General features: G+C 34.2%; 3 protein-coding genes across 4 annotated transcripts; 2 read left to right on the top strand and 1 right to left on the bottom strand.

Moving 5' to 3' along the window:
• The first annotated feature begins 6,984 nt into the window (after window positions 1-6,984).
• On the top strand, window positions 6,985-8,819 carry LOC11434643 (probable transcription factor At5g28040). The gene has a single exon (XM_003626346.4). The coding sequence runs from the start codon at window positions 7,174-7,176 to the stop codon at window positions 8,497-8,499; it is 1,326 nt and encodes a 441-aa protein (XP_003626394.1). The 5' UTR covers window positions 6,985-7,173; the 3' UTR covers window positions 8,500-8,819.
• A 1,368-nt stretch (window positions 8,820-10,187) lies between these two features.
• LOC11434194 (rubredoxin) lies at window positions 10,188-11,050 on the top strand. The gene has a single exon (XM_003626345.4). It carries the CDS (start codon window positions 10,312-10,314, stop codon window positions 10,861-10,863), a length of 552 nt encoding a protein of 183 aa, XP_003626393.1. The 5' UTR covers window positions 10,188-10,311; the 3' UTR covers window positions 10,864-11,050.
• Window positions 11,051-13,734: 2,684 nt separating this feature from the next.
• Window positions 13,735-23,803, bottom strand: LOC11429796 (5'-3' exoribonuclease 4). Of its 2 annotated transcripts, none has more exons than XM_039828329.1 (22): window positions 23,392-23,803; window positions 22,564-22,666; window positions 22,035-22,111; window positions 21,760-21,951; window positions 21,508-21,627; window positions 21,346-21,408; window positions 21,119-21,262; window positions 20,857-21,021; window positions 20,573-20,650; window positions 20,286-20,372; window positions 19,620-19,700; window positions 19,323-19,415; window positions 18,591-18,661; window positions 17,214-17,342; window positions 17,060-17,136; window positions 16,937-16,977; window positions 16,751-16,825; window positions 16,163-16,314; window positions 15,965-16,069; window positions 15,813-15,855; window positions 15,503-15,582; window positions 13,735-15,168 (listed from the first exon to the last, which is right to left on the bottom strand). In XM_039828329.1, exons 1-22 carry the CDS (start codon window positions 23,599-23,601, stop codon window positions 14,517-14,519), a joined length of 2,838 nt encoding a protein of 945 aa, XP_039684263.1. In that variant the 5' UTR covers window positions 23,602-23,803; the 3' UTR covers window positions 13,735-14,516. The 2 variants fall into 2 exon arrangements, with proteins under 2 accessions (XP_039684263.1, XP_003626390.1); XM_003626342.4 differs by having other exon boundaries at window positions 15,813-15,888; window positions 23,392-23,802.
• Between the last annotated feature and the right edge of the window lie 252 nt (window positions 23,804-24,055).

Genomic DNA, 24,055 nt, shown 5'->3' with positions numbered 1-24,055 from the left:
TGCGCCATGTGTCATGTGTGTTTATTGTTGCATAGTATGTGTTGTGCATCTGCTCAATATATTCTACCGAAGACTAGTTTTATTAGATTTTTTGAACCATCGGATTAAGTACCTCACTAGTCTTATTGTGTTGCCTTTCACACTATATTTAATTTCTTTCTCTTTTTTCACTTTTTCTTCTTTCTATTTCAACAACCCATTTATTCCAATTTATTTATTTATTGTTTTGCATTATAATTTTTTACTATTCTATGATAAACTGTTCATAAAACCCGTCCACCATATCCACCACCATGATGATGGCCGCCGCCACCACCTCCAAAAATTAAAATTTGCAGTTCTGTGTTATTTCGTGAAGTATGGATTGGCTTAATCTCCTGCGCAACGCAACTTGAACTTATCTCCAGAGACCTGAATTGATTTTAAAATTTTTAGCAATCACATTGAAATTCAATTAAGAGTACATGAAATAGAAACAAGTAGAGCATCATTTGGTTATTCACAAGTCAGTGACGTAGCATGTCAAAAAACATCTAGTGTAACTGAGCCAAATAGAAGAAAATTCACGCCGATCAACTATGACGTTGGCGAGTCTCATCCACTAGCTTGTTGAATATTACAAACAGTTTTTTTTGTGTTATTAAAATTTCCAGATTTATGCTTTAAAAAAAAAAATATATCCAAATATATGTTGTAAAATCCGAAAGATTTCGATTTCGATTTCTGAAATTTCTGGAAAGGTTAATATGTTGTAAAAAAATAAAAAAATAAAAAAATTTCGATTTCTGAAATTTCAGTTTCTGCTTCGTTCTTATTCCAATAAGGTCATATTTCATGACCTGGTTGATTATATTATGTTGACGTTTATTTTATTTAATATTGTATAGTAGATACCTAATTATAATTTTATTAGAAATTATTTCAAAAAAAAATATTAAAAATAAAATTAAAATAGCTAATATTAATAAAACTAATATATATATACTGATTTAGAGTTTTAGATTTGCAAAGACTTTTTTTTGTTAATTTGAGAGGAATTTCAAAGACTCTTGTAGGTTTATAATGAACAACTTGTGACTCATATTTATGGGTTATTATACTTTTTCATACCATATCACTTATCTTTGAAAACTGAAAGATTAAGTGTTTATATCGTTTATAGTAAGAAAAACTGAAAGATTAAATGTAAAACTTACGTAATAATTTTTTTTAGCAAATAGGTGTTACAAAGGACAATATAATGATCTAAATAGTATCATTTTTGTTATGAAATTTTGATTTTTCTTTCGCAATTCAAAAACACGGTGGATAAGAGCAAAAACAAATCAGAAAATACATGGGATGAAATTATATTGAGGTCTTCATTAAGATAAAATTGGAGAAATACGCTTAATTAGGGGATTAATTTGGGAAATGAGGAATTGAAATTGGAATTGTTTTTATGGAAATGTATTTAATTGTAATGTTTTTTTTTTATTATGTAATTTCATTTTTTTTTTAATTTCTGGTTTTTTTTCTCTCTCATGAAGATGATGAATAAGTTGATAAAGATATGATGAAGAAGATGAAGGAAAGATGAAGATGTTGATTTAATAAAAATCTGGAAGAGAGAATATAAATAAATAAAGAAAGAGAAATAAAAAGGAGAGAGAATTGGTACTAGAAGAAAATTCATGTGTAGATGTTGTACCACAATAACATAAAGATCAAGTAAATCTAACTATTAAGATCATGAAATAAAGTTTTTCTTCACTTACAGTATTGTAGACTGCACTACACTGTAACATTATTAAGATTTCTGACGTGTCATCGCTTAAAATCTGATTGGCCCATTCAGACGACTTCACCGAAGAAGTCATTTTCCTGACTTCTTCGTAGAAGCTCCCAATATTTAAACCCTAATTTTAAAAGTTCAATTTGTATGAATTTAGCAATGAATAGTTTACTTAAAAAAAAAAAACTATGGGTGGTTAAATGAACGAAAACAGTTTGAGCTTGAGCATAAATTTATAGTCAAAATCGATTGTGAATTGACTAAAAGAAGAGAATATACGAAATATATGACTCACACATCCAATGTCAGTATTTTTGGCCCCATCTTTGAGTAACTTTTTCTATATCCATAATCCATTGTTTTGAACTCTGACATTTTTTTTATTTTTTTCAACTATGACATTTTTCTTAATAGTAAATAACGTGGTTAATTTTATTATACGTGGACTTGAGACGGATAACGGAGAATCAAATCTTTTTAAAAAAACTGAATTGTGTTTAAAGAAAAGAGAAACATTAATAGAAAACAAAGAAAGAGGCCTTTCATCATATTGTGTGTGATGAAATTGTTGAAGAGAAATCGGAAATTAGAAGACAATAAAGATAAATACTTGTTGTCCTCAACGTTGTTGTCACGATTTTTGGATGACTATGTTGTGAGCACCCTGAGAGGATCATTGCTTGAAATTCTTATTTGTAATCGCAACGACATCAAAAAATTTGGAGAATGATGATTTTGATTTTGGAAAGCTTGCCCTAAATTAAACAAGGGGGAATATTGATTTGGAAAAGAAAAAAGGGAAATAAAAAACTTTTTCCTCCATTTTAGATAAAATATACCAACTTAAGAGACTGACTTATACCTAAAAATAAAATAAGTTCTAAATCAAATTAATCTCCATTTCTGGACATTTACACACATGTCAAAAGAATAGACAGATATATAACTTTTTTCTCTCTCTAAACTCAAAGTTCTTTGCCTTCTCTTTAAACACATCCCGCCTCCCTTTCCCTCAAATCCAACAACTCGTTCCAAGATGTAGATCCGATGTCGGTGGTGCGACGAGGCATGGCCTTCCGCATCACCTCACCTTCGGCGACCTTTGTGTCGATGGGTTTAGGAGATTGAAGCAACAATGCGCCGCGGTGGCACTATATTCACATGGTGTAGGTGATTATTGTCGTTGGAAATTTTAAGAGGCGGTGTGGCTAGTTTCTTAAGCTAGCTTTGGAATAGGAGTTCATGGGTGAGATGCTTTTGGTGCAATTGTAGTGTTTGGTGGTGGCTAGGGGAAATGTTGCTCAGATCCACCGTTTCGCTCCACCATTGGTTCTCTTTTACTCCGCCGACAGTCGCCTCTCCTTGTCACCGGCGGCCGCCTTTCTATGATTTCGGTTGTGTTTTCACTTCAAATCGGTGTCGCTGCCCGTGTTTTGTTGTTGGATTTCCTCTTCCTCTAGATCAATATTTGTGTTGCTGCTTGTTTCTTGGTGAGGATGTTTGGCGGCGTAGTGATGCAGTGGTGGTGATGCGCGATGGTGATGCAGTGGTGGTGGAGGTTATTCAGTTGTTGTTGTGGTGGTGGTGGTTGGTGTTGCTTAGGTGAGGAGGTGGGCGGTTGTTGTGGGTGATTTCCTTTAGAAGCAACCTTTGTTACACGGGTCCATGTTCGTCGTTACTAGCTCTTGTTTGTGCTTTTTGGGTGGTTTAGGTATTTACGGAGTTTGGAGGGTGCGTGTCACGTTGTGTTGAGCCTTTTCCTTTTGATTTGTTTGTTGTTCAAACTTCGCATGCCATGTCTTTCTTCTTACATATTGTGTGCTGGTTTTCGATGGGCCGGTTCATTTGGCTTCGAGATCGGGAGTCGGGGTCTAGCAGCAATCTTTGTTTAACTTGATTTGGTTTTTCTCTGGTGTACCGGGGGCGAGGGGTGCCTTGCTAATTTGGTACTATAGTCTGGTGGGCCGATCGCTTTTGATTTGAGATCGGGAGTCAGCTCTTTGACTCAAGTTGGTTTTTGGGCTTTGTGCTGTGCTCTTTCGATGGATCGGAGGTCGCGAGGTTTGTGATAGCTGAATGATCCTTCGGTTAGGTGCTCTTCGAAATGTGGCTCAGCTTGGGTGTTGGGGTCTGGGAGTTTTATTTTGAGGGTGTTCTTTGTGGGTGAGTAGTGACGATGGGCGATGATGGATACTGTGTTTACAGTGCTTGTTTTTTTTTGAAGTTTGTTTTAGGTGGTGATGTGTTTTGGTGGGTTTATCTTCAGAGTGTTTTTAGGTGGTTATGGTGTACCGTCTATATGCAGCACCATTTGTATCTTGTTTCGTCCATACCTTGCGTCTTACGAGGATGACGTTTAATAATATTTGCCGATTAAAAAAAAAAATCTCCATTCCTGTGTGACGCACAAAAATATAACAACCTTGACCATTTGATCAAAATTTCTTTTAAATTCCATGGTGTCACATAGTACATTACATATTAAAAAACAAACAAATGAAACAGTTGCTTGATAATGTAAATGGTACACGCAATGGATTTAATTGGCAAATTGGAAAGAAACGTGAAATGAAAGAAATCGATGAGTTTCAAGTTCAGCTAACTACCAGCTGGATAATATGGATAGATGGCACTTTGTAATGCGAAGTAGTCAAGTCCAACTCAAAGTGGAACTAGAATAACCCAAATCTCTCTATCCTCACTACCATTAAAATGAAAAATACTCTTATATACCTTTGGAGTATTATTATTATTGTTATTATTATTTTTCTCATACCTCAGCATGCAATTATTTTATTATTTTCCAATCTACAAATTAACTATATACCTCCTCTTCCACTTCTAGTTGTAAGCAGAATTTAAAAAGAAAATTGTTTCAAAATATGAATGTTCTTCAAATATGTGTTTTTTTAGAGAGCGTTTACTATTATTTTTAAACATAACTGAAATTAGTTATCAATTTATCTTAAAATATTAAAAGTTAACATTAAATACAATTATAAACGATTGGTGATTAACAGCTATATACTTCTTCCCCTAAAAGAAAAGTTATGTACTTGTACCGAAAGAAATAAACCATCTATTCTTATATATAAGCAAAAGTTGAGTAAAAAAAATTGATGATTTCATTTAACATTTGAATCAGATATATCAATTTTTTTTAGAGAAGAGTCAGATATATCAAATTTTATTAATCCAATTTTTGCTTATATATCGAATCGGAGGGAGTAAGAAAGGGTTATATATGAAATAAAAATATTGATTACGCAAATTATATTTTAATAAAAGTGAAATATACGATGGTGCTTATAAATGGATATAAGGTGTCCTCCGAGTTTAGATCATTGGTAAAGGATAATGCATAATATATGCATGAGCTGAGGTTCGAACCTCTGACACCCCACTTAATCACCTTTAAGGTGAATTTCTCTAGTTGTTAAGCTACTTGAAAAAAGAAAAAAAAATGGACATAAAGTGTATGATCATGGATTTAAATCATACAATTTTTAACACTATCTGACAATTGCAAAGTTAAATAAGTTTTTGAAACCTGTAAATAATTTGAATTTCATTGTTAGACGCTTTAATTTTTTTAACAAGTTTTGGTCTCCTAAATATTTTTCATCACGACTTTTGATTTATATTTTTAAGTCAGTTATACCTTTCATGTTTTTGAATTCATTTTTTTTTAAAGTTGTTTAGAATATTATAACGATATTTCACAATTTTTTTTAACCAAATATGTATTTTTGAACGTTAAAAGTTCATATTTAATTCATCATTTGTTTAAAAAAATTAAACTTTTGAAAGAGAGGTTTCTGTAATGTACTACGAAACATAAGCGCAAAAAAAAAATCAATATTTTGAAGGATACACATGAGTTTATTTAGTAAAAAAAGATCAAAAGTTGTGATAGAAAACATTTGAGGGACCAAAACTTGCTAAAATAATTTATATGGATAAAGAACGAAATTTATGATATTTATTAGAACTATTTAACATTTATTTTCAAAATCATACTCATGATTGATTCTAATTATTTTCGAGTTAAAGGATAAATAGTTGAAGATCTTGAGTTCAAGATTAAAATTTAGGGAGTTGAATAACTCAACTGATTTATGTTAAGAGAAAAAAAATTAAAGATCACGAGTTTAAACCCTAACAAAAAAATTAATCTAACAATTAATTACTATTATTTATCGTAAAAAAACTTTATTATGTATTGTAAACATGTTTTTAATGAAATTTAATAAAAAAAAAATATGAATTATGGAGATTGTGACCACTTTTTCATAAGTAAGTATTTTGATGTCCGTGCCCTGAAAACTGTGCATTGCAACTTTAGTACTTCATTCTCTAATTATAAGACTCTTTTGAGAATTTTTTTTGTCCCTTTTTATAAAATCTCTTTCTTATTTTCAACTACATTAATTATTTCTTTACATACATGCCCTTATTTATTATACATATTTTTCTTCAATCAACAATAAATAACATGTTGAAAACATAAATCAACCCTCTCTCTTAAAGGATAAAATTGTAAAAACAATAATAATTACAAACATATTTAATACAAATATCCACTATCTTAATTCCCGTTATTTTTTCAAAAAGACCCTATAATTAGGGACGGAGGTAGTAATTATTTTGGTCTTGTCAAAAAAAAAAGTAATTATTTTGATCATTAAATGTGTAATGAACGGTCACAATAGTTTTTCAATATAAATAATCTATAAATTGTGCACTTTATTAGTCAAGATAGTCCTTAATGCTAAAATAATTTCTTAATGAACACAATAAATCTTTTCATATAAGGATCAATAACGTAAGTACTAATCAGGACTGATATGATAATAAACAAATATATCGAGGGACTAATATGATAATATTAACCAACATTTTAACATCAAAACTATTTTAACGAATGCACAATTAAATATTATTTTAAAATTTTGATACATTTAACCTTTCCTTTCATATTCAGGGACCAAAGTATTGTCCTTTTATATGTTATGCATTGTCCTTATCAATTCACGGTGACATTATTTTTTATTAAATTAAAAATAAAATAGTAAGTAATTTGATTCGGTCGAACAAAGAATGGACAGTAACAATAAGGGAAAAGAGAAAGTACGAGCTATGAGGAGTAGTTTAGTTGGTCCACCACCTAAACCAAAACGAAAACCACTCTTACAAACAACAAATCGTACATTACTATACTTACCACCAAGCAAATGTGAATGAATGAATCAGTCCAACCCATTCCCATCATAAACTAAACAAAACCAAACCCGTGTGCGTTCGTTCGTCCCCACTCTCTCTCTTCGCCTAACCCACTAACCAAACAAACTCACTCTCTCTCTCTTTCTTTTTCTCTCCCCCCCCCCCCCCCCCCCCCCATGGCTTCACAGCAACACGACACCGTTTTCCCCGAAGAAGACATCGATGACGAAGAAGACGAATTTCACGAATACGAAGAAGAAGATGAAGAAGACGACGACGTTTTAGTCGATGACGAAGAAAACGATCTTCCATCTGCTTCTGCTTCTATCTCTGTTCCCTCCGTCACCGTCGCCGTTCCCGGTGGAGCTCTCAGACCTCCAATTCTAACACCAACCGCAACCACGATCATCTTCGCCGACTCAACTTTCTCCTCTGATTCCAAACGTCAACGTTTGGATCAAATTGAGGAGAAAAAACCACTCCTGGTTGAAGATTCACGCAAGCTTTTTCAACGTCTATGGACCGACGAAGACGAGATGGAACTGTTACAAGGCTTTCTCGATTACACAACACAGAGAGGTTCTTCTCATCACAACGACACCGCTCAATTCTACGATCAAATCAAATCCAAGCTTCAGCTCGATTTCAACAAGAACCAGCTCGTTGAGAAGATCCGAAGGTTGAAGAAGAAATACAGAAACGTTGTAAGCAAAATGAGCTCCGGTAAGGAATTCGTCTTCAAAACTGCTCACGATCAAGCCACGTTTGAAATCTCTCGCAAGATCTGGAACAACGTGGCGCCAATCGCCGGTGATATTGCTATAGACGACGATGAAATCAATCTCAATCCAATTTCTAACCCTAACCTCAATTTCACTCCCGTAATTCTCAAAAGTGAGGTAAATTCAACCACGCGGAAGCGTTCACGGCCTCGATCCGTTTCTATCAGAAGCTTTGAGAAGCGTGAATCAAATGATGCAGTAGCATCAAACAGAGATCGTGATTATCTCAATATCAACCTCAATAATCCTAATCCTAATCCCTATCCTAATCACAATCATCATCCTAATCCTAATCCTAATGCTTATACTACAACTGCTACAGTTAATCCTGCAATAACACCTACAATTACTACTCCTAATGTTAATACTAATGCTGCAATTCATGCTAATAACTATAGTAATAATTGTAGTACCGCTGGGAATGGTGTAGCTGGTGTGATTGAAGAGACAGTGAGGAGTTGTTTATCGCCGTTTAAGGAATTGATGGCTGGTGCAATGGGAGGAGGACTGTTTGCATCGCGTGGAAGTTTCGCGATGAATCCGTTGCCGTTTCAGATGATGAATTTAGGTTTTGGAGGTGGAGAATTGGCGGATGAGAAATGGAGGAAGCAACAGATTTTGGAATTGGAAGTGTATTCAAAGAGATTGGAGTTAGTTCAAGATCAGATCAAAACATCTCTTGATGAATTGCGTTCAGTTGGTGGATCATCTCAACTGTGAATGTTGCTTCATCGGTGTTCGAACTAGGGACCTTACAGTTGTGTGTAAGTTTCGGAGAAAAATCTCAATCCACAGTTTAGATTTTAGTTAATTCTTGTTTTAACTTAGTGCTTAGTTTAAGTTATTGTAATTCTTCAATTTTCTCTTTATGTTTACTTTATACAGATTTGCTTCATAATTTATCCACCAATATGGTTGATGAAATGATACTCATAGTTTAGCAGCTAGCTAGTTACTTTTCATTCTTAATTTTTGTTTGTGATGGATGATTTCGTAGAGTAATATTGTTTAATAAAATACAACCTTGTAATTGCTTTGGATTTATTTTTTGACAGAATTGCTTTGAATTTTAATAATCTGTTATGTGCACAGAATCAATCCAGAGATCAGAGATGAAAGTATTAGTAGGTGGTGTTAGAAACAAGGATTAACCATTGACATTGTTTAGATTTGCGCGATGATTTTTTTTTTTTACTCCAATGGGATTTGTGCAATGATTAGTTTATCCATTATCCAATGTTTCATTTATGCACCGCAATGTACTAAAATAACGACGATAGTGCTGTGTCATGTGGCAAAAAGGAAAATAGCACAGGAATAAAATGTTTAATTAATCAACGTTGAGTGACATGTGAATGGAAATCCTTTATAAAGACAACTTTTGAAGCCATCCTTGCATTGTTTATATGTTTTCTATTAGCGTTGTTTCGTTGACATTGTCAAGAAAAGAAAACATACCAAAAAAATCTTATTAAACGGTTTAAGTGTTTAACATTCGGTGCTACTTTCCCACCCTAACATATATCTAGAGGTATACATCTAAAAAAATCATTATTTGTGCAATTCGGATAGAGGGAACTAGCGCATTTTATCTCTCGGCATCCTTGGGTAAGTTAAGGAGCAACTTTACCTACATGATTCTGAAAGTACACATATCAGCAACACAAAAATGTGATACATCCAATGCGTACATTCAAAGTGATTTTGGTTAGGAAAACTTTTTGTAAGCTCTTTTCTTGTTCTCCTACGGACACTTCATAAGTATATTTTAAGAAAGGAAAAAAGAATACTACTTTCCGGAAAAAGTATACTTCAAAAAACAAGTCTGTCACTTTAGAAGTGTAGGAGTAGGAGGGAAAAAGAAATACCCAAATTCCTTCCTAACTTCTAGTCAAGCTGCATTTGCGGAAAGACCTCTTCTGGCCTCCCTCATTGCTTCCAAGTCCCCAAAATTTCTGTTTTGTCCTTAAGCATAATTTTTGGGAGACATGAATTAAAGTAGTTTGGTAGTTATCTCCCAAACTATTCTCTGCTGAACTATTGAGCATTACTTGGTCTTATTCTTCAGGTCTTGTGTTGAGGCTCTGTTACACCTACTAATTCTGCATAAGCTTTGGGGTACCTCCCAAAACTTACATTTTAAGGACATAATATTATGAACTTCTGAAACCCACTGAACGCAAGATAACTGCCAAAGTGCTCATATCTTCCAAACACTATGACAAAGGGGAAAACGGGAAAGTTCGGGTGCTTGGAAGCAATGAAGAGGGCCATAATAGCACACGGAAAATGGAGTAGGCCAAGAGTCCAAATTGCAGTAACCCAAACCAACATAACTAGCCCAAATCAAAATACTTTTATAGTTTTTATTTTTATTTAGAACAAAAAAAAAAAAAAGAAACAAAGTTGGGTTACCTTATCCAAGCGTGTTTCCATCCCAACAACACATTACGATGATAGGTTATCGTCCACACCTCCTCTGTTCAACTTCACTGTCACTACAACTCTAACTTATTCAAACTAACAACAACAATGGCTGCTTCCACGTTCCATCTCTCAACTCCTTTCTCCCAAATCCATCCTCTCAAACCCAAACTCCATTACACCAACCCCTCCCTTTTTCTCCTCTCCAAAACCCATCACTCCAACAAACTCAAACCCCTTCATCCACGAAAATTCACTTTAAACTCCGTAGACATCTCAAATGAAGAAGACACAACATCGGAGTCTGAAAAACCTGACTCAGAAAAACGTCGTTTAGAAGAAAAATTCGCTGTGTTGAATACAGGAATCTATGAATGTCGTTCATGTGGTTATAAATATGATGAAGGTGTAGGTGACCCTTCGTATCCAATTCCACCTGGTTATCAGTTTGAAAAGCTTCCAGATGATTGGAGATGTCCCACTTGTGGTGCTGCACAAAGTTTCTTCGAAAGTAAAAGTGTTGAAATTGCTGGTTTTGCTCAGAATCAACAATATGGACTTGGTGGAAATTCTCTCACTGGTGGTCAGAAAACTGTGCTTATTTATGGTACTTTGTTGTTTTTCTTTGCCCTTTTTCTCAGTGGCTACTTCATACAATAGTGTTATTATTCATTCTCATCTTATCAATCAAATTACTTCTCTCATTTCTGAATTTTTGTTGGATTGGATGCGTATTTAAAATTGGAATGAGTATAAGATACTATCTGTCCAATACTTTGTTGGTGACAAGTGTATGTAATGTTGTTAATAATACTTAACCGTAAGAGCCAAGTATGAGGATTATCAATCATTCATCTTACACAGTACAAACAATTTTCTTTAGAAATCTGAAAATTTTCTCTGGTGGGAAACTATGCTAGCCCAAGTTTTCTTATTTTGATAAATTATTGATTGGTTATTAGCTACCTGCAAGTCTGTCCAACTGGGAGATAGCTAAACTTCAAATATGGAAACAAATAATATATAACTTTTGATGAATTATGTATGTTAAAGAGTTTGAATGTAGATTGGTCTGTTTGGTTGAGGCTTTCCTTAGCTTCTTTAGCATCAAAGATCTAATTCGCCTAAACTTTTCTTGACAAAAATAATAAAGACTCTTTCGTGTTTGTCATGAGATTACTACCACCAACTATTAGCTTGTTTGTCATGAGATTACTATCAACTATGTGTTCATGTTTTTTTTTACCACAAATATTAGTAATTATTTGTTAGATTAGTGTTTACTCTTTCGTCCGGATTTGAACTCAGTATCTTTAACTCCTCATCTTTTAGCTCAAACTGGTTGAACTACCATTAAAAGTAGTTAGGTTTAAAGCTAAATGTTTTTAACGGCCTGACACTTACAATTTGATCGACGGTGTAAAAGAGTGCATAAATTAAGACAACTGATTATTTCTTTCATTTTAAGGATATCTTTAAAGATTTAAATTTTAGATGTCGGATTTTGCTGGTACAAGCTTAACTTTCACATACAAAAAGAGGCCGTTAGAACTGAGAAGGACAAGCATTTCACGTGTATTGTTCGAGTTCATTTGTCCCCAGTTCATATTTGAAAATTGCTTTTCTGACATTGAAAACTTTACAATGACACAAGTAAAATACTTAAATGCCCCCAGCGGTAGTTAACTACCGTTGAGGACTGAGTTACTTTCTTCAATTTATTGTTGTATGTTCTTAGAGAAGCTTGCTCAAAATCAACCAAATTGAACAATAAAAACATTTTAAGTCTGATTGCATTAAATTCCACCATTATCATACACAAAAGAATAACCAGATCCATTACTTCATTACATCTTCAAGATCTAAAAGAAACTGCTAATTAAAATTACCAATGGTTCCTAAAATTAGATCCTATCAAATTTAAGAACTAGTAAACTTGGTCACAGCTTTGGTACCCTCAGAAACAACATGTTTGGCCAATTCACCAGGAAGAATAAGTCTGACAACAGTTTGAATTTCCCTTGAAGTGATTGTTGGCTTCTTGTGATTCTTGAGCAAGCTTCACGAAGATATCATTGATGGCAAAAGGGAGGATGGGGCTGTAAGATAGCAAAAGGGAAATGACATGGAAAGACAGAGTGAAAAAAAGAAAGAGAAATAGATGGAGAGAACGTACACCAATAAATTGAAGAAAGGAATTCAACGGTAGTTACCGCTGGAGTAATATTTGTGTCGTTAGGAAACTTTTGATGTCAAAAAAGCAACTTTCTTCATATTTTGGGTTTGTTTGGGAGTTTAAGAGGGGATAGAATGCTTTTAAACAAAAAGGAAGGAGGAAGTGAAAGAATATAGAACTTTGCGAGGCAAGAATTTTGAGAAGTTCATTTTTCTTGATAATACAAAAAAAATTCTTATTTTGAACAACTCAACAAATGTATTGAAGATTTATTTATTTTTTGGTACAAATTGAAGAATTTTTTTAGATGGTTTTGAAAAGGTTAGATAAATTTTTGAAATCTTGAGTTGGTATAATACTCTCCAAATTAAAAGTATTATTATTAATCATAAAGACTCGTGTGTTTGGTTTGCAAAACAGTAAGTACTGGACAGAACGGTACAAGATAGAACAGTACAACACAAGACAAATTTTTTATGGCATTGAGTAATTTTTTGTTTTATACGATTTTTGAGGGACAAAATGCTATTTTGGTAATTTAGACAACTTGCATGTGAGACAAAAAGTTGTGTTGTGGTTTGGTGAGGGACAAAAATATGAGTTTTTGTCCTGTCCCTTGCCTCCAGTTTGTCCTGTACCTGAAACAATTTTACAAATCAAACACTGGACAACTAGAGTTATTCTGTCATATCCTTCATTTTTTAGCAAATCAAACGCACCCATAACTTATAACTCCTTACAAAATCAATCTCTCAAATAAGATAAAAGATTTCTATTCTTTTCCATCCATCCAAAGTCATCCCCTTCTCTACCCTCCTAACTCATAAAGAGCCTTAAGGATTTTTTGAGTTCACTTATAAGGACGTCGAAATTCAGAGTATATTCCATGTGCATTTTTTTTTTGGGTACAATATTCCCTGTTTATTATCATATCAAAGTATATTCCGTGAATCATACTTCGTTATGATTATGGACTTTCATCTTTTCCTTGTCTTCAATAAATTTATTAACTCGAATACTCATTTATGCTTCTAAGTCAGATCAGCGTCATAAAGAGATTAAAAGGTTTTTTTTATTTTTTTATTTTTGAAGATTAGAAGGTTAACATCAAAGTAGAACAATAAGATCTCACATACATCTTAAAGGAAAATTTTCATCAAGTATAAGACGGGAGGGGTTAAAATGACAAATGGTAAGGTACTGTTGAAATATTTGATTGATTTCAACCGTTACAGAACCATAAATTTTCTTCAAAAAAGAACATAGATTTAAATTGAATATTCAATATTAGAAGAACGGGAAGAACGAAAGAAACAATCAAATAAAACAAAAATAATGTTGCGATGAAGTAGAAGAAGAGGAAAGATAATTTGTTTATTTTAAATAATTCAAACAGTAAAACTTGACATTATTTATTCACTCTACACAACAATTGACACGAAGACTGATACAACAGACACAGACCGATAAAAGAGATGGTAAAAGGCTGCGAAGGACATTCGAACCCCGCAATTTTTCCCTTCTCAACACCCTAACACTTGTTAGTGTAAGTTTCGCCGCTAGACTCTTTAGAAGGAAAAAGACATTCTACCATCCATATTGCAACCTCCCCTATATAGTTTATTTGGAACTTGATCGATTGGATTACCTTATACGGTCGTTGAATTCATTCTACTCCACCAGTCTAAGCTTTACATAACATTGAAGATTGACATCAATACAAAAAAAATGAAAGACAAGAATTGAATGAGCCCCGAGGCCAGCATGATTTTATAACACTTGTTTTACAGTAATCTAGTTGATATCCTCCAACGGCCTTGACCAGCTCAATGAGTACAGAACTAGGAATGTACAACAACTGTGAACATTTCATGAATCTCGGACCTTTCCAACTGGTTTAGGCCTGGACCACTATCAAGGAAGTCCCATGTCTAGTATGCGAAGATAAAAGCAGCACCTTCCCTGCAGATTGTCTTTGATGGCTTTTGATAACCATTTTTCTGCCTATTGCATGATGGTATCAAATAAGTGCCCCCTCAAACTGCAATTATCAACTTGGATGAGCTCCAGTCTGGGGATGAGGAAAGCAATAAGCAAGAGCACTCCAGTTAAATAAGACAAATAAAGTCCACAACAATCACCATTGATTCCCCTGCTCTGGCATATCTTGGGGATTACGAGTTTTAATTTGGTACACCTTCTTGATGGGTTTATCATAAGCTCCCCCTACTGCAGCTTCTTGATGTCTAGCATACATTCCATTCGTATCTGGAGCTTTACTAATCCAATTTGGAGGTGGAATAGGAGGACCAATGTTCTGGACGAATTGGGGTTGTAGATTGGTTGTGTGCCCTGAATTTTGCGGCCTCATTAACATCATTGCAGGTGTTTTTGGTGAAGGCACTGCAGATGACCTAGGTCTCACACCTTCATCTATGGTCAAAGCTTGGAATCCAGTTTTCATGTTGTGGAACTGTTCATGATGCTGTGACCTATCTTGTATCCTAATATTCTGTCTGTCATTTTGCCAACCATTAGACGCTATTGGAAATCTAGGCCTGGTCATCATGCCCTGGGGATTGTAATTTTGTCCATAATAACCACTTGATTCCTCACCGTAATATTTTCCAGATCCAGAGGCTCCAGTTGGTCTGACCCTGTTCATTGTATGCTGGCTTGGAAACTGGTCCGGATAGGATGTATTATTATTGAACTGAAGGGAGTTTCTGACAAGACGGTGAGCTGCTTCTCCTAGTTGAGGACCGGCAATTGCTCCAGGTACCTGTTGTCTGTGAGATGTATCACAAATTGAAAGGTAAGAGTTCTTTCAATGTATAGGACTCAACACTAACATTCTAAAGACCAGATTTCACACACCAAAATCTTCATGAGCTTAGTTTGAAGGGCACTGAGAATGTAACCCCTCAACATAACATGAAATTTCCTAAATTCTCCACAAGAATATAACTTGAAGTGTGGATGATTTCTTCAAAAATAATCCGCATATAGCAGTAATATTACCGCATTGAACATTATATTTTAGTAATTCTGGGATGCGTGCAAGAATATGAAAATAATGTTACACCAGTGATCAAACTAACAGACTCCGGAATGGATTCTCACCTTTCTCTGGCTTGATGCCGCCTACTATTGTCTTCATGCCATAACACAGGCAGAGGTTTAATATCAAGGGCTCGTAATATCTGCAAACATAACCAATTCAAAGTATATGTGATCAATATCGTTGAACCAAAAGGAAATAGATGAGAATTAAAGTTTTCTTTGAAAATAATGAAACAGTAGTTGATAGAATGATTTTACACATGGAAACCATCTGAGCCATATTATTGACACAAAAATCTAGTCATGGAACACCGTGTACGGGATGAATTCGTTAACATTTTATATTAGATGCCAAGAGAAGTATACAGACCTTTTGGGGCATTACTACACCATCCGGAGGTTTTGGGATATGCCTATGAGTGCGAGGATTAAGGTAAGTAATATTTCTGAAATTTAAAAACACTCAACATAAGTACATCAGAAAATTTTAAAATATTAGGCAGGTCGAAGGAAAACACTTACAAAACTTGATTACACGCGATATCCTGCAGGCCTTTGATGGGAGAAGATACAACGGTTCTGAACACATTTCTTTCATATGACCACAAAAATCCATTCATACCATCACTGTCAATAAAGAAAACATGACAAGCCCATGAGCCGTATGAAAAGGCGAACGAGAATTGATAAATAAAGCACATGACAAGCACATTTACTAACCTAGCACTTGGGTCAATTGGCAGAACAGGTCTTTGTTGATGAGGCAAATGACTATAATTTTGGTAATAGAATAAGATATGTGGAACCAACTTATGTGCACGGCTGACATAAAGCAAATCAAGCATCTTACTATTTCGGAGCTGTTCCTCCTCCTGCACATAACAACTCAGTATTGAAATTAAGCACTCAAACACAGCTAAGAATAGGTTGGTTTCATAAATTCATGCGCTGTAGAACATGTTCAAAAACAGTATTTGAAGCTACCTCCCAAAAAGAAAAAATCCAAGGTCAAAAAGAACATACAATTGAGTGCAAAGAAGTTGGGATAATTAGTGTAACAAGACGGCGATGACAGAGGATTAGTACTTATCAGGTCAATTTAAAAGCTGCGACTGTCAATCATCGACTTCTATTTTGATAAAAAAATAATTGTCATTTTTTTATAAGATTTTTTCTTTAAATGATATGATTTCAAGGCCAACAGTTTTGGACCACAAATCTGAGTTAATTCATAAATATGGTGGACGAGAACAATACATAGTAACAAACAACTCTTCCCAGAAAAATGTAATAATAAATTTTCCAGACCGTTAATGTGCCTTCAAGTGTCCTTGTGGCAGAAAGCAACTTCTTCTCATCAATGAACGGCAGCTTGGCAACACCCTGAAAATACTCCAAACAATAGCCTTATTACCACCTCATTCTAAAGCATTTTAATGATGAAAAATCACATACGAGCGCATGTGTACACACGGCAAAACATTACAATATTACCTGCCAGGAATATTTTTTGCCATTCATATCAATCTCAAAATCTGTCAAAAGGCAATCCAAGTAAAATACCAGAATGTATACAAGATATAGCAGAATATATCAATAACAGCCAAGTGATCTCACCAGAAGGATAGAATTGAAGAATAGGCGATGAAGGATTAATCATCAAATCACGATATCTTTCAGGTAGTGCACTTGAACTGTATCAAAAAATTAACAAGCATCAATATATGAAGATACAATACAACAGATCTGAAGATTCGAGAGGTGAAGAAACCTTGAAGAGGGTAGAGTCCCCATGAGCTGATCAAATGGTCTAAATGGTTCTCCCATAAAAAAAGTTATTTCCAGATCAGCCAAATCTTTAAGATCAGAAGCAAAAGGAGCATAATGGTACGGGTAATACCTGATGAAACAATAAATATTGAAAAAATTGAATAACGAAGTGACAATTCAATAAAATGAATGGCACTCCGAGATAATTACATCATCTTAAAGCAACTCAAACACCAACGCCTATAGGCTATATCCCAGTGAATATTACAGCTTATTACATTACATTCCTTTTAAAACCATGATTTGAAGTTCATCCTAGCAACCATCGTTTGGGTAATATCAGATTTCAATGAAACTTACAAGTTCCAAGTAGCAACTCACAGTTTCAAGTGAATGGAAAGATGCAGAAAAAACTTGCAACTCAAGTTACTTAGTGCAATTGTGAAAGAGAACATTCAAACCATTGTTTTTCCTCACTATATTTCATACAAAGCATCTTAAAAAAAAATTCATCATCTTACAACACAACGTGGAGAGGTTACACAAGAAAGTGTAATTATGAAATGAGGAATAATTGATATGCAAAACAATTACTTAAAACCTGCATCATACTAAAATTGTGTACTCACCACCAAATAAAATAAAAACTAAATTAGTGTACGACACACATCAATTAAATTATTTTGGTTTAAATATATTCTGTGCTGAAAAAAATACCACCTTTTGAATTAAGTCCTTACAAAATAATATTTTTGTTTTTAATCCTTGCAAATATATAATTTTTTGCTTTTGGTCCTTGATGTTCTTTTAGTCTCTGGAAAATTTGTTCATGTCAGAACCAGTCTTTGTAATATGTGTGTAATTTTCATTTTAGTTCATATGTAGTCATAGTATTGGAGGGACAAAAACCAAATGTTCTACATATCGTATGTATCAATTCAAACGTAAATTAAGATTTCAGGAACTAAAAGAAACAACAAAGAACAAAAGCATAAAAAAAATACTATTTGCAAGGATTATAAATAAAAAATATTTTTACAGGGTCAGGGACTAAAAGCAAAATGTAGTATATTTGCAGGAACTAAAAACATATTTAAACCAATTATTGATTATGACACCCATTGCCCTAGTATATCAGAATCAAGCTACGAAATAATCATAAGTCAAACAAATATCCAGAATTCAAGACAAGTCACCTTCCTAGTACTAATAAAAGTCAAAATAAGTTCTCTCAGCATGAGTTTAGAAGTACATTTTTCACCAAAACTCGTTACCAACAGTATATCATGCACAGCTTGTTAATCCAATAACATAAAAACAGTAAGCACTGGAGAGCAAATATAACCAATAACCGTTGTCTCAAAAAATAATGACTAACCACTGCCACGAGCAGACACCCTGATAGTAATACCGGCAAACCCAACAAAGGCCTTCTACATATTTCAAGACCTGCAAGGAAAGAGGTGACAATCAGCTATCTCTTAATGTGATATGCATAAAAACCATGAATTAATGGAGTTGAGCACAATATCCATTACCAAGAAGTGAGGAAAGTAAAAAAATATACAATCCAACAAATATCTATTAATACATTTGCAGCCAGTTCAGAACTTATTTACTAATGAGCATGGCATACAAGGAACTATACAAGCATATTCTCTCTTCTCCTTACGGAGACAATTTTGGGTAATCCTCTAGTACCTACTACTCAAATGCCCAAAGGTTGACAGTTTTTTTTATTTCCAAATTCCAATAGAAGTTAAAAAAGGTCACCATATACAAATGTTCAGATTTGAATGGAAGGAATACATACTCCTTTAGCACTGAATTATTTTTCCTCCTTGTAAAACACAAGCTGATAGAAAGACCAAAATTCAAGACATGCTATCAGCATGCGTCCAACATTCATTATAGAAAATGGAAAAATTAACAAGCTTGTCTAAAGCATGTTTCAGAAAATTGAAAATCTCATCATTCAAGATATGGACTTCAAAAAATTAAAGCAATAAAATTGTAATTTAAATACTTATTTTCATTTTGTACCATCAATGTTTTAGCGTAAGTGTGTAAAAGAACAGTAAACAATTCCAAGAATACTGGCAGAACTTACTATATCTTTCTTAATTCTCTCAATCTCTGGATCTGATGCACCAAACTTTTCGGCATAATACCTTTCCGTGTATCCAGGCTGTCCTAACTTAACCTGAGATAATAAACACCCGGCAGTTAATAAGAAGATTCTCATGAATTCTAGATTTCTTAACCGTTGAATTTCATGTGGTCTAACATTAGCCATGCTTTCGGTTAATTGTGGTGGAGCTCCCAAACACGTGTTTAAAAGTTCAATAAAAATAATTAGTCAAACCAACTGCTCAAATGATTCTGGCAATAACAATTATTACTGAACCTTGTCTACAACTGAGGCACGTGGCTCTTCAGGCATTTCTCCTCTTGCTCTAGCTCTCATCCCTTCATTGAATTCTTGAGACTAAAATTAACCATAAAACAAGTATTATAAATTTGCAACTAAACTTCAAACCATATTAAAGATACACATGGCTTGTGCATATCAGTTCATGAAATTGACAAGCCCTAGCTTTCATCACTTCATTAATTTCTTGAACCTAAAATACAACCAAATCACAATCACAAGTATTATACATTTACAAATAAACTTAAAAACCATATTAAAGATTGAGGCTTATGAAGCAGTATAATTAAGGCTTCAACTCTTACGAAATAAAATTCAGATCAACTCAAATATGTGACAATAATCAAGATTGAGGAAAACTATCATGTTCATCAATTAAACGGGTAAAAATTTGCAGAAACAAAATGGAATAGAACAAATTGAAGATTTTCCCAGATCAATATTGACAGAACAATTTTGTTACGAAGCATCAAGCATGTTATACCAACTCTAAATACAGAACATGAAAATATCATAACAGTGACAGTTAACAAGTTTGATTAGTGCAAAACTTCCAATGGTTCAGAAGTTTAAAGATTCATAATAATTACCCATTCCAAAGAGAAATCCAGTCAATACACAGAAAGTCAGAAATCACAATACCTGCTGAATCCGAACTCGTTTCTGAAATATTTGTTCTTCATGAACAGCAACGCACTGAATGAAATTCTCCACTCTCTCTAAGAAAACCTGGGAGGTTTATTGATATCCACATTGCAATGATCATTAAAAAAGACTAAACACCACATGAATGAGTTGAAGAGTCAACAAAGCACAGAAAAAAGCAACTGAAGGATTGCCGAAAAAGAATATATCATGTTCAAGAACAAATCACTGACTTACAACAACAAATGCAAAACCAAATACAATTTGAGAGAAGAGGAATTTACCTCACCCGCATCAGTAAGATAACCACCCATGGCAGTGAATTCCTTTCTATAGATATGCATCAATAAATTCACAGCCCCCTGAGAAAGTAAAAAGCTTATCAGAGAGCACATCAATCATCAGGTGGAAAGCAAACTATCCGGGTAAAAGGGCATAATTTAAGCATTTTAAGGTCCCATATCTAAAGAATAAATATCAATATGTAGTAACAAGAAGCAGACCGAATTGGCATATTTTCTGTTTCAAGCTACAGCTGAGTTTAACATGGCACCTGCCAGATGCTTACCTCACGTATCTCTAATGTTGGCATATGCGGAAGAAAGTCATTGCCAACAAAGAAACATAGAAACACAAAATCATCTACTATGCGCTCAAAGTCGATCTCAAACGGAGGGTCAGGAATCAACAATTCATATTGCAAATATTCACGCAGCACCCAAATGTGAAGAAACTGTGAACAGACTTAATTAGTTAGTAATGAAAAATTGAAAATCAACAGAGAAAGAAGTAAAGATTCAGATTGATATGCCAGATTCCAATCCTCCAACCTGATATTTCTTCTTGTGAATTGGAGTATCGTCAACAGGCCAGTCCAAAGCATTATCACCTGGCTTACCGCGACACTCAGCTGCAAGATGGCCAACTTGGCCACACATGTAACACTTCTCTTGTTGTCCAGGAAAAGTTATTACCTGCTCATTGAGATAATTAATCATCAAGGCAATCCATTGAGATCAAAGAGTTAAAATAAGCACTTCATACAGTAAAAACTAACCTCTCTCAATATTGAAAAATGAATCTCGTGTGTAGCTAAGGACAACATAATCAAATCAGCATCCTAATTTAAAAATCACATTACCAACGTAAAAATCAATGAGTTGATAAATATACCAACATCAGATAAAAGGGAGATTTCCAGAATTGGACAAAAACCTACCAATCCATACAAACAGTGTCGAGTATTTGGATCGAAACCAGGAAGGTTACGCTGTAATCGAATATAATCCATTATTTTATGTTCTCCCTCGCCAGGAACATTTGAATCAGAAAGCATGACCTTCAAATAATCACCCAAAGCAGCCCATTAATAAATCAATAAATAAATATAAATACACATAGACAAACTATCCTAAAAACGGATGTATGTGCCATTTGGGTAAAGAAAATATCAGGATAAGTTCAAGTGCACCTTAGTATTCCGCCAGCCCGGGTTGTAATTCAATCTAGTTTGTATGTAATACTGAAGTGCCACCGACAGCACTGCCATAAACGGAGTGCCAGGAGTAATGACATTTGAGTCATGAGTCTCGGTTTTTTCTTTGGAAGTCAAAAGTTCTATCTGATCAGCAAATTCATTCCTAAGCCTTTCCTCTTCAGCTTCCTACAACACCACACTATAACTCAAAATTTCATCACAGAAATAGTAAGAGACCATCGTAAACAAAGGCACATTCATTTCCTTACAGCCTCAGCTGCATCTTTTGCGGCTCGAAAACGGCGAGAACGTTGCTGGTTCATTTTGGCTCTTGGTGCAACACCATCTGAACGGGCAAGAGAAATAAATATGGAAAAGAAATGGTTGGAGTGAGAAATCAGTTCAAAGTTAAATAAGACATACAATCTTAACATTACAAAATATAGACAAAAAGATTGCAGCATTCCAAAAATTGGATACAAGTTTTAATTTTTCTGTTTTTACAAACACTTATCTAAGTATTCACTTGAAAAGATTTGCAGTAAATTTTAATGCTCAAACCACTTCGAATTGTGTGTGTTAAGTTACAAATAATTGAAAAGAAATTGAAGGCTTAATGGAAACCAAGTGGCTAGAGGTTAATAAACATCTTTATTGTCATTACTCGGTTTTCGACATCTTGGATTTATAACTTAAAAAGAAGGCAACGAGGATCCGGTAACATTAGTAAATTTGACACGTATATGAGTGAAGTTAGTGCATTACATAAATACAAAAAAACAATAAAATGTGACATACCAATTGCAAGATAAAGAAGCTTCCTTGGTCGAACCAATGAAAAGAGATGGTCGATGTAGTCAAACATTGATTTAAATACATCATCATAGGTAGCAGGTGCTGGCTGCATTAAAAAATTAATCAACAAGCAGCGTGCAGAACAAAAATTTAACTTCACATTACATGATTACACCATTTCAGACACAATCAATAAATTTCTGATCCAAAATTGCCATAGAATAATAGTCTGCTTTACATTTCATGAGATTCCACTCTACTCACGCGATCATTGTTAAAATTGATCTTGAAGACGTAAAATTGATTGTGACATGTTTGAAAGTTATCCAGTAGAATTGATCTTGTCTACAAAATTAATTCTAACTTACAGCTAGGATTTGTAGCTTTAAACTCCAAACGTAATTTACACACTCGGATTTATGATTCAACTCGCTTTAATGTAAAAGTAACGAACATAAATCACTTCACATTGACCTACTTTTATTCAAAATTAAATTAAACTCGCTTTTATTTAAAATTAATATTCAAAATCAATTTTTGACATATCTTCAATAAGCACTAGTTACACTAAAAGTTCACAATTCATCTAAACGCATCAACAGGTTTTGAACAAACAATTCCACAAACATAAATTTAAGCACGGAGCATCAATTCACTACACATGAAGACCTTAACAAGTAAATGAAATAAGCAAAACAATGGTTAATTGAAAAGAAAATTCAGAAATTCATTGCTACAATTTCCTTGCTTCTTTAGCTATAGATATTGAATTTCTTCAACCGAAAAAACAAAACAATAATTGAATGAAAGTGAAGTAGGTAGGGTAGGTACCTTGCCGTCGGGATGAAAACAAGGGTGGATGATGCCGTTCATGTCTAAGTACAAGTTATCGAACTCCATGCCGTTGGGATTAGGTCTTGATACATCAACGGGAAACGGAGGACCGCCGGCGACGGAGGGGGAAGGTGCTTCCTCCACGACGTCGACAATAGATCGCGGGTATCGATCCGCGAGCCACCGGTAAAACGCTGGCACTCCCATGTTTCCGGTTCGGTTTGGTTCGGTCCGGTTCAGAAACGACCGGAGAGAGAGAGAGAGAGAGAGAGAGAGAGAGAGAGAGATAAATAAGATTTAAGAAGAGATGACGATCTCAGTTGCCAGTTTCGAATGTACGGGCGGATGCGGTGGTCGACTGACAATAGAAGGAGAGTATGCGGAAATATTAACTTTACTTTTTTTAGTTTTGGAAATGTTAACTAATCACGAGTAAAAAAACTAATATAGAAATTTTACATAGAAACGACTGGAAAGTAGAATGTTCAATTTTATAATAGTTAAAAAGTTGACATTAAATCATTTCTATTATTATTTCTTTTTGCATTGATTAACATGTCAAAAAGTATGCGGAAATATTAACTTTCATTTTCTAGTTTGTAGGTTAAATTATGTTTTTTTGTCCTTTAATCACGAGTCTTGTTAACGGAGGTACTCTTTA

The sequence above is a fragment of the Medicago truncatula genome, chromosome 7, assembly GCF_003473485.1.
Source record: "Medicago truncatula cultivar Jemalong A17 chromosome 7, MtrunA17r5.0-ANR, whole genome shotgun sequence".
NCBI lineage: Eukaryota > Viridiplantae > Streptophyta > Magnoliopsida > Fabales > Fabaceae > Medicago > Medicago truncatula.
Note: the sequence above shows the minus strand (reverse complement) of the source record. Positions and strands in the feature narration are given on the sequence as shown.

What these genes read in the sequence shown, in the direction of transcription:
- LOC11434643 (XM_003626346.4), top strand. Translation starts at nt 7,174, where the DNA reads ATGGCTTCACAGCAACACGACACCGTTTTCCCCGAAGAAGACATCGAT.
- LOC11434194 (XM_003626345.4), top strand. Translation starts at nt 10,312, where the DNA reads ATGGCTGCTTCCACGTTCCATCTCTCAACTCCTTTCTCCCAAATCCAT.
- LOC11429796 (XM_003626342.4), bottom strand. Translation starts at nt 23,601, where the DNA reads ATGGGAGTGCCAGCGTTTTACCGGTGGCTCGCGGATCGATACCCGCGA. An exon ending in GCTTCTTTATCTTGCAATTG is followed by an intron (nt 22,112 to 22,563) that starts GTATGTCACATT and finishes TTGCCCGTTCAG; the next exon opens with ATGGTGTTGCACCAAGAGCC. An exon ending in GCAAAAAATATTCCTGGCAG is followed by an intron (nt 16,826 to 16,936) that starts GTAATATTGTAA and finishes GAGTATTTTCAG; the next exon opens with GGTGTTGCCAAGCTGCCGTT.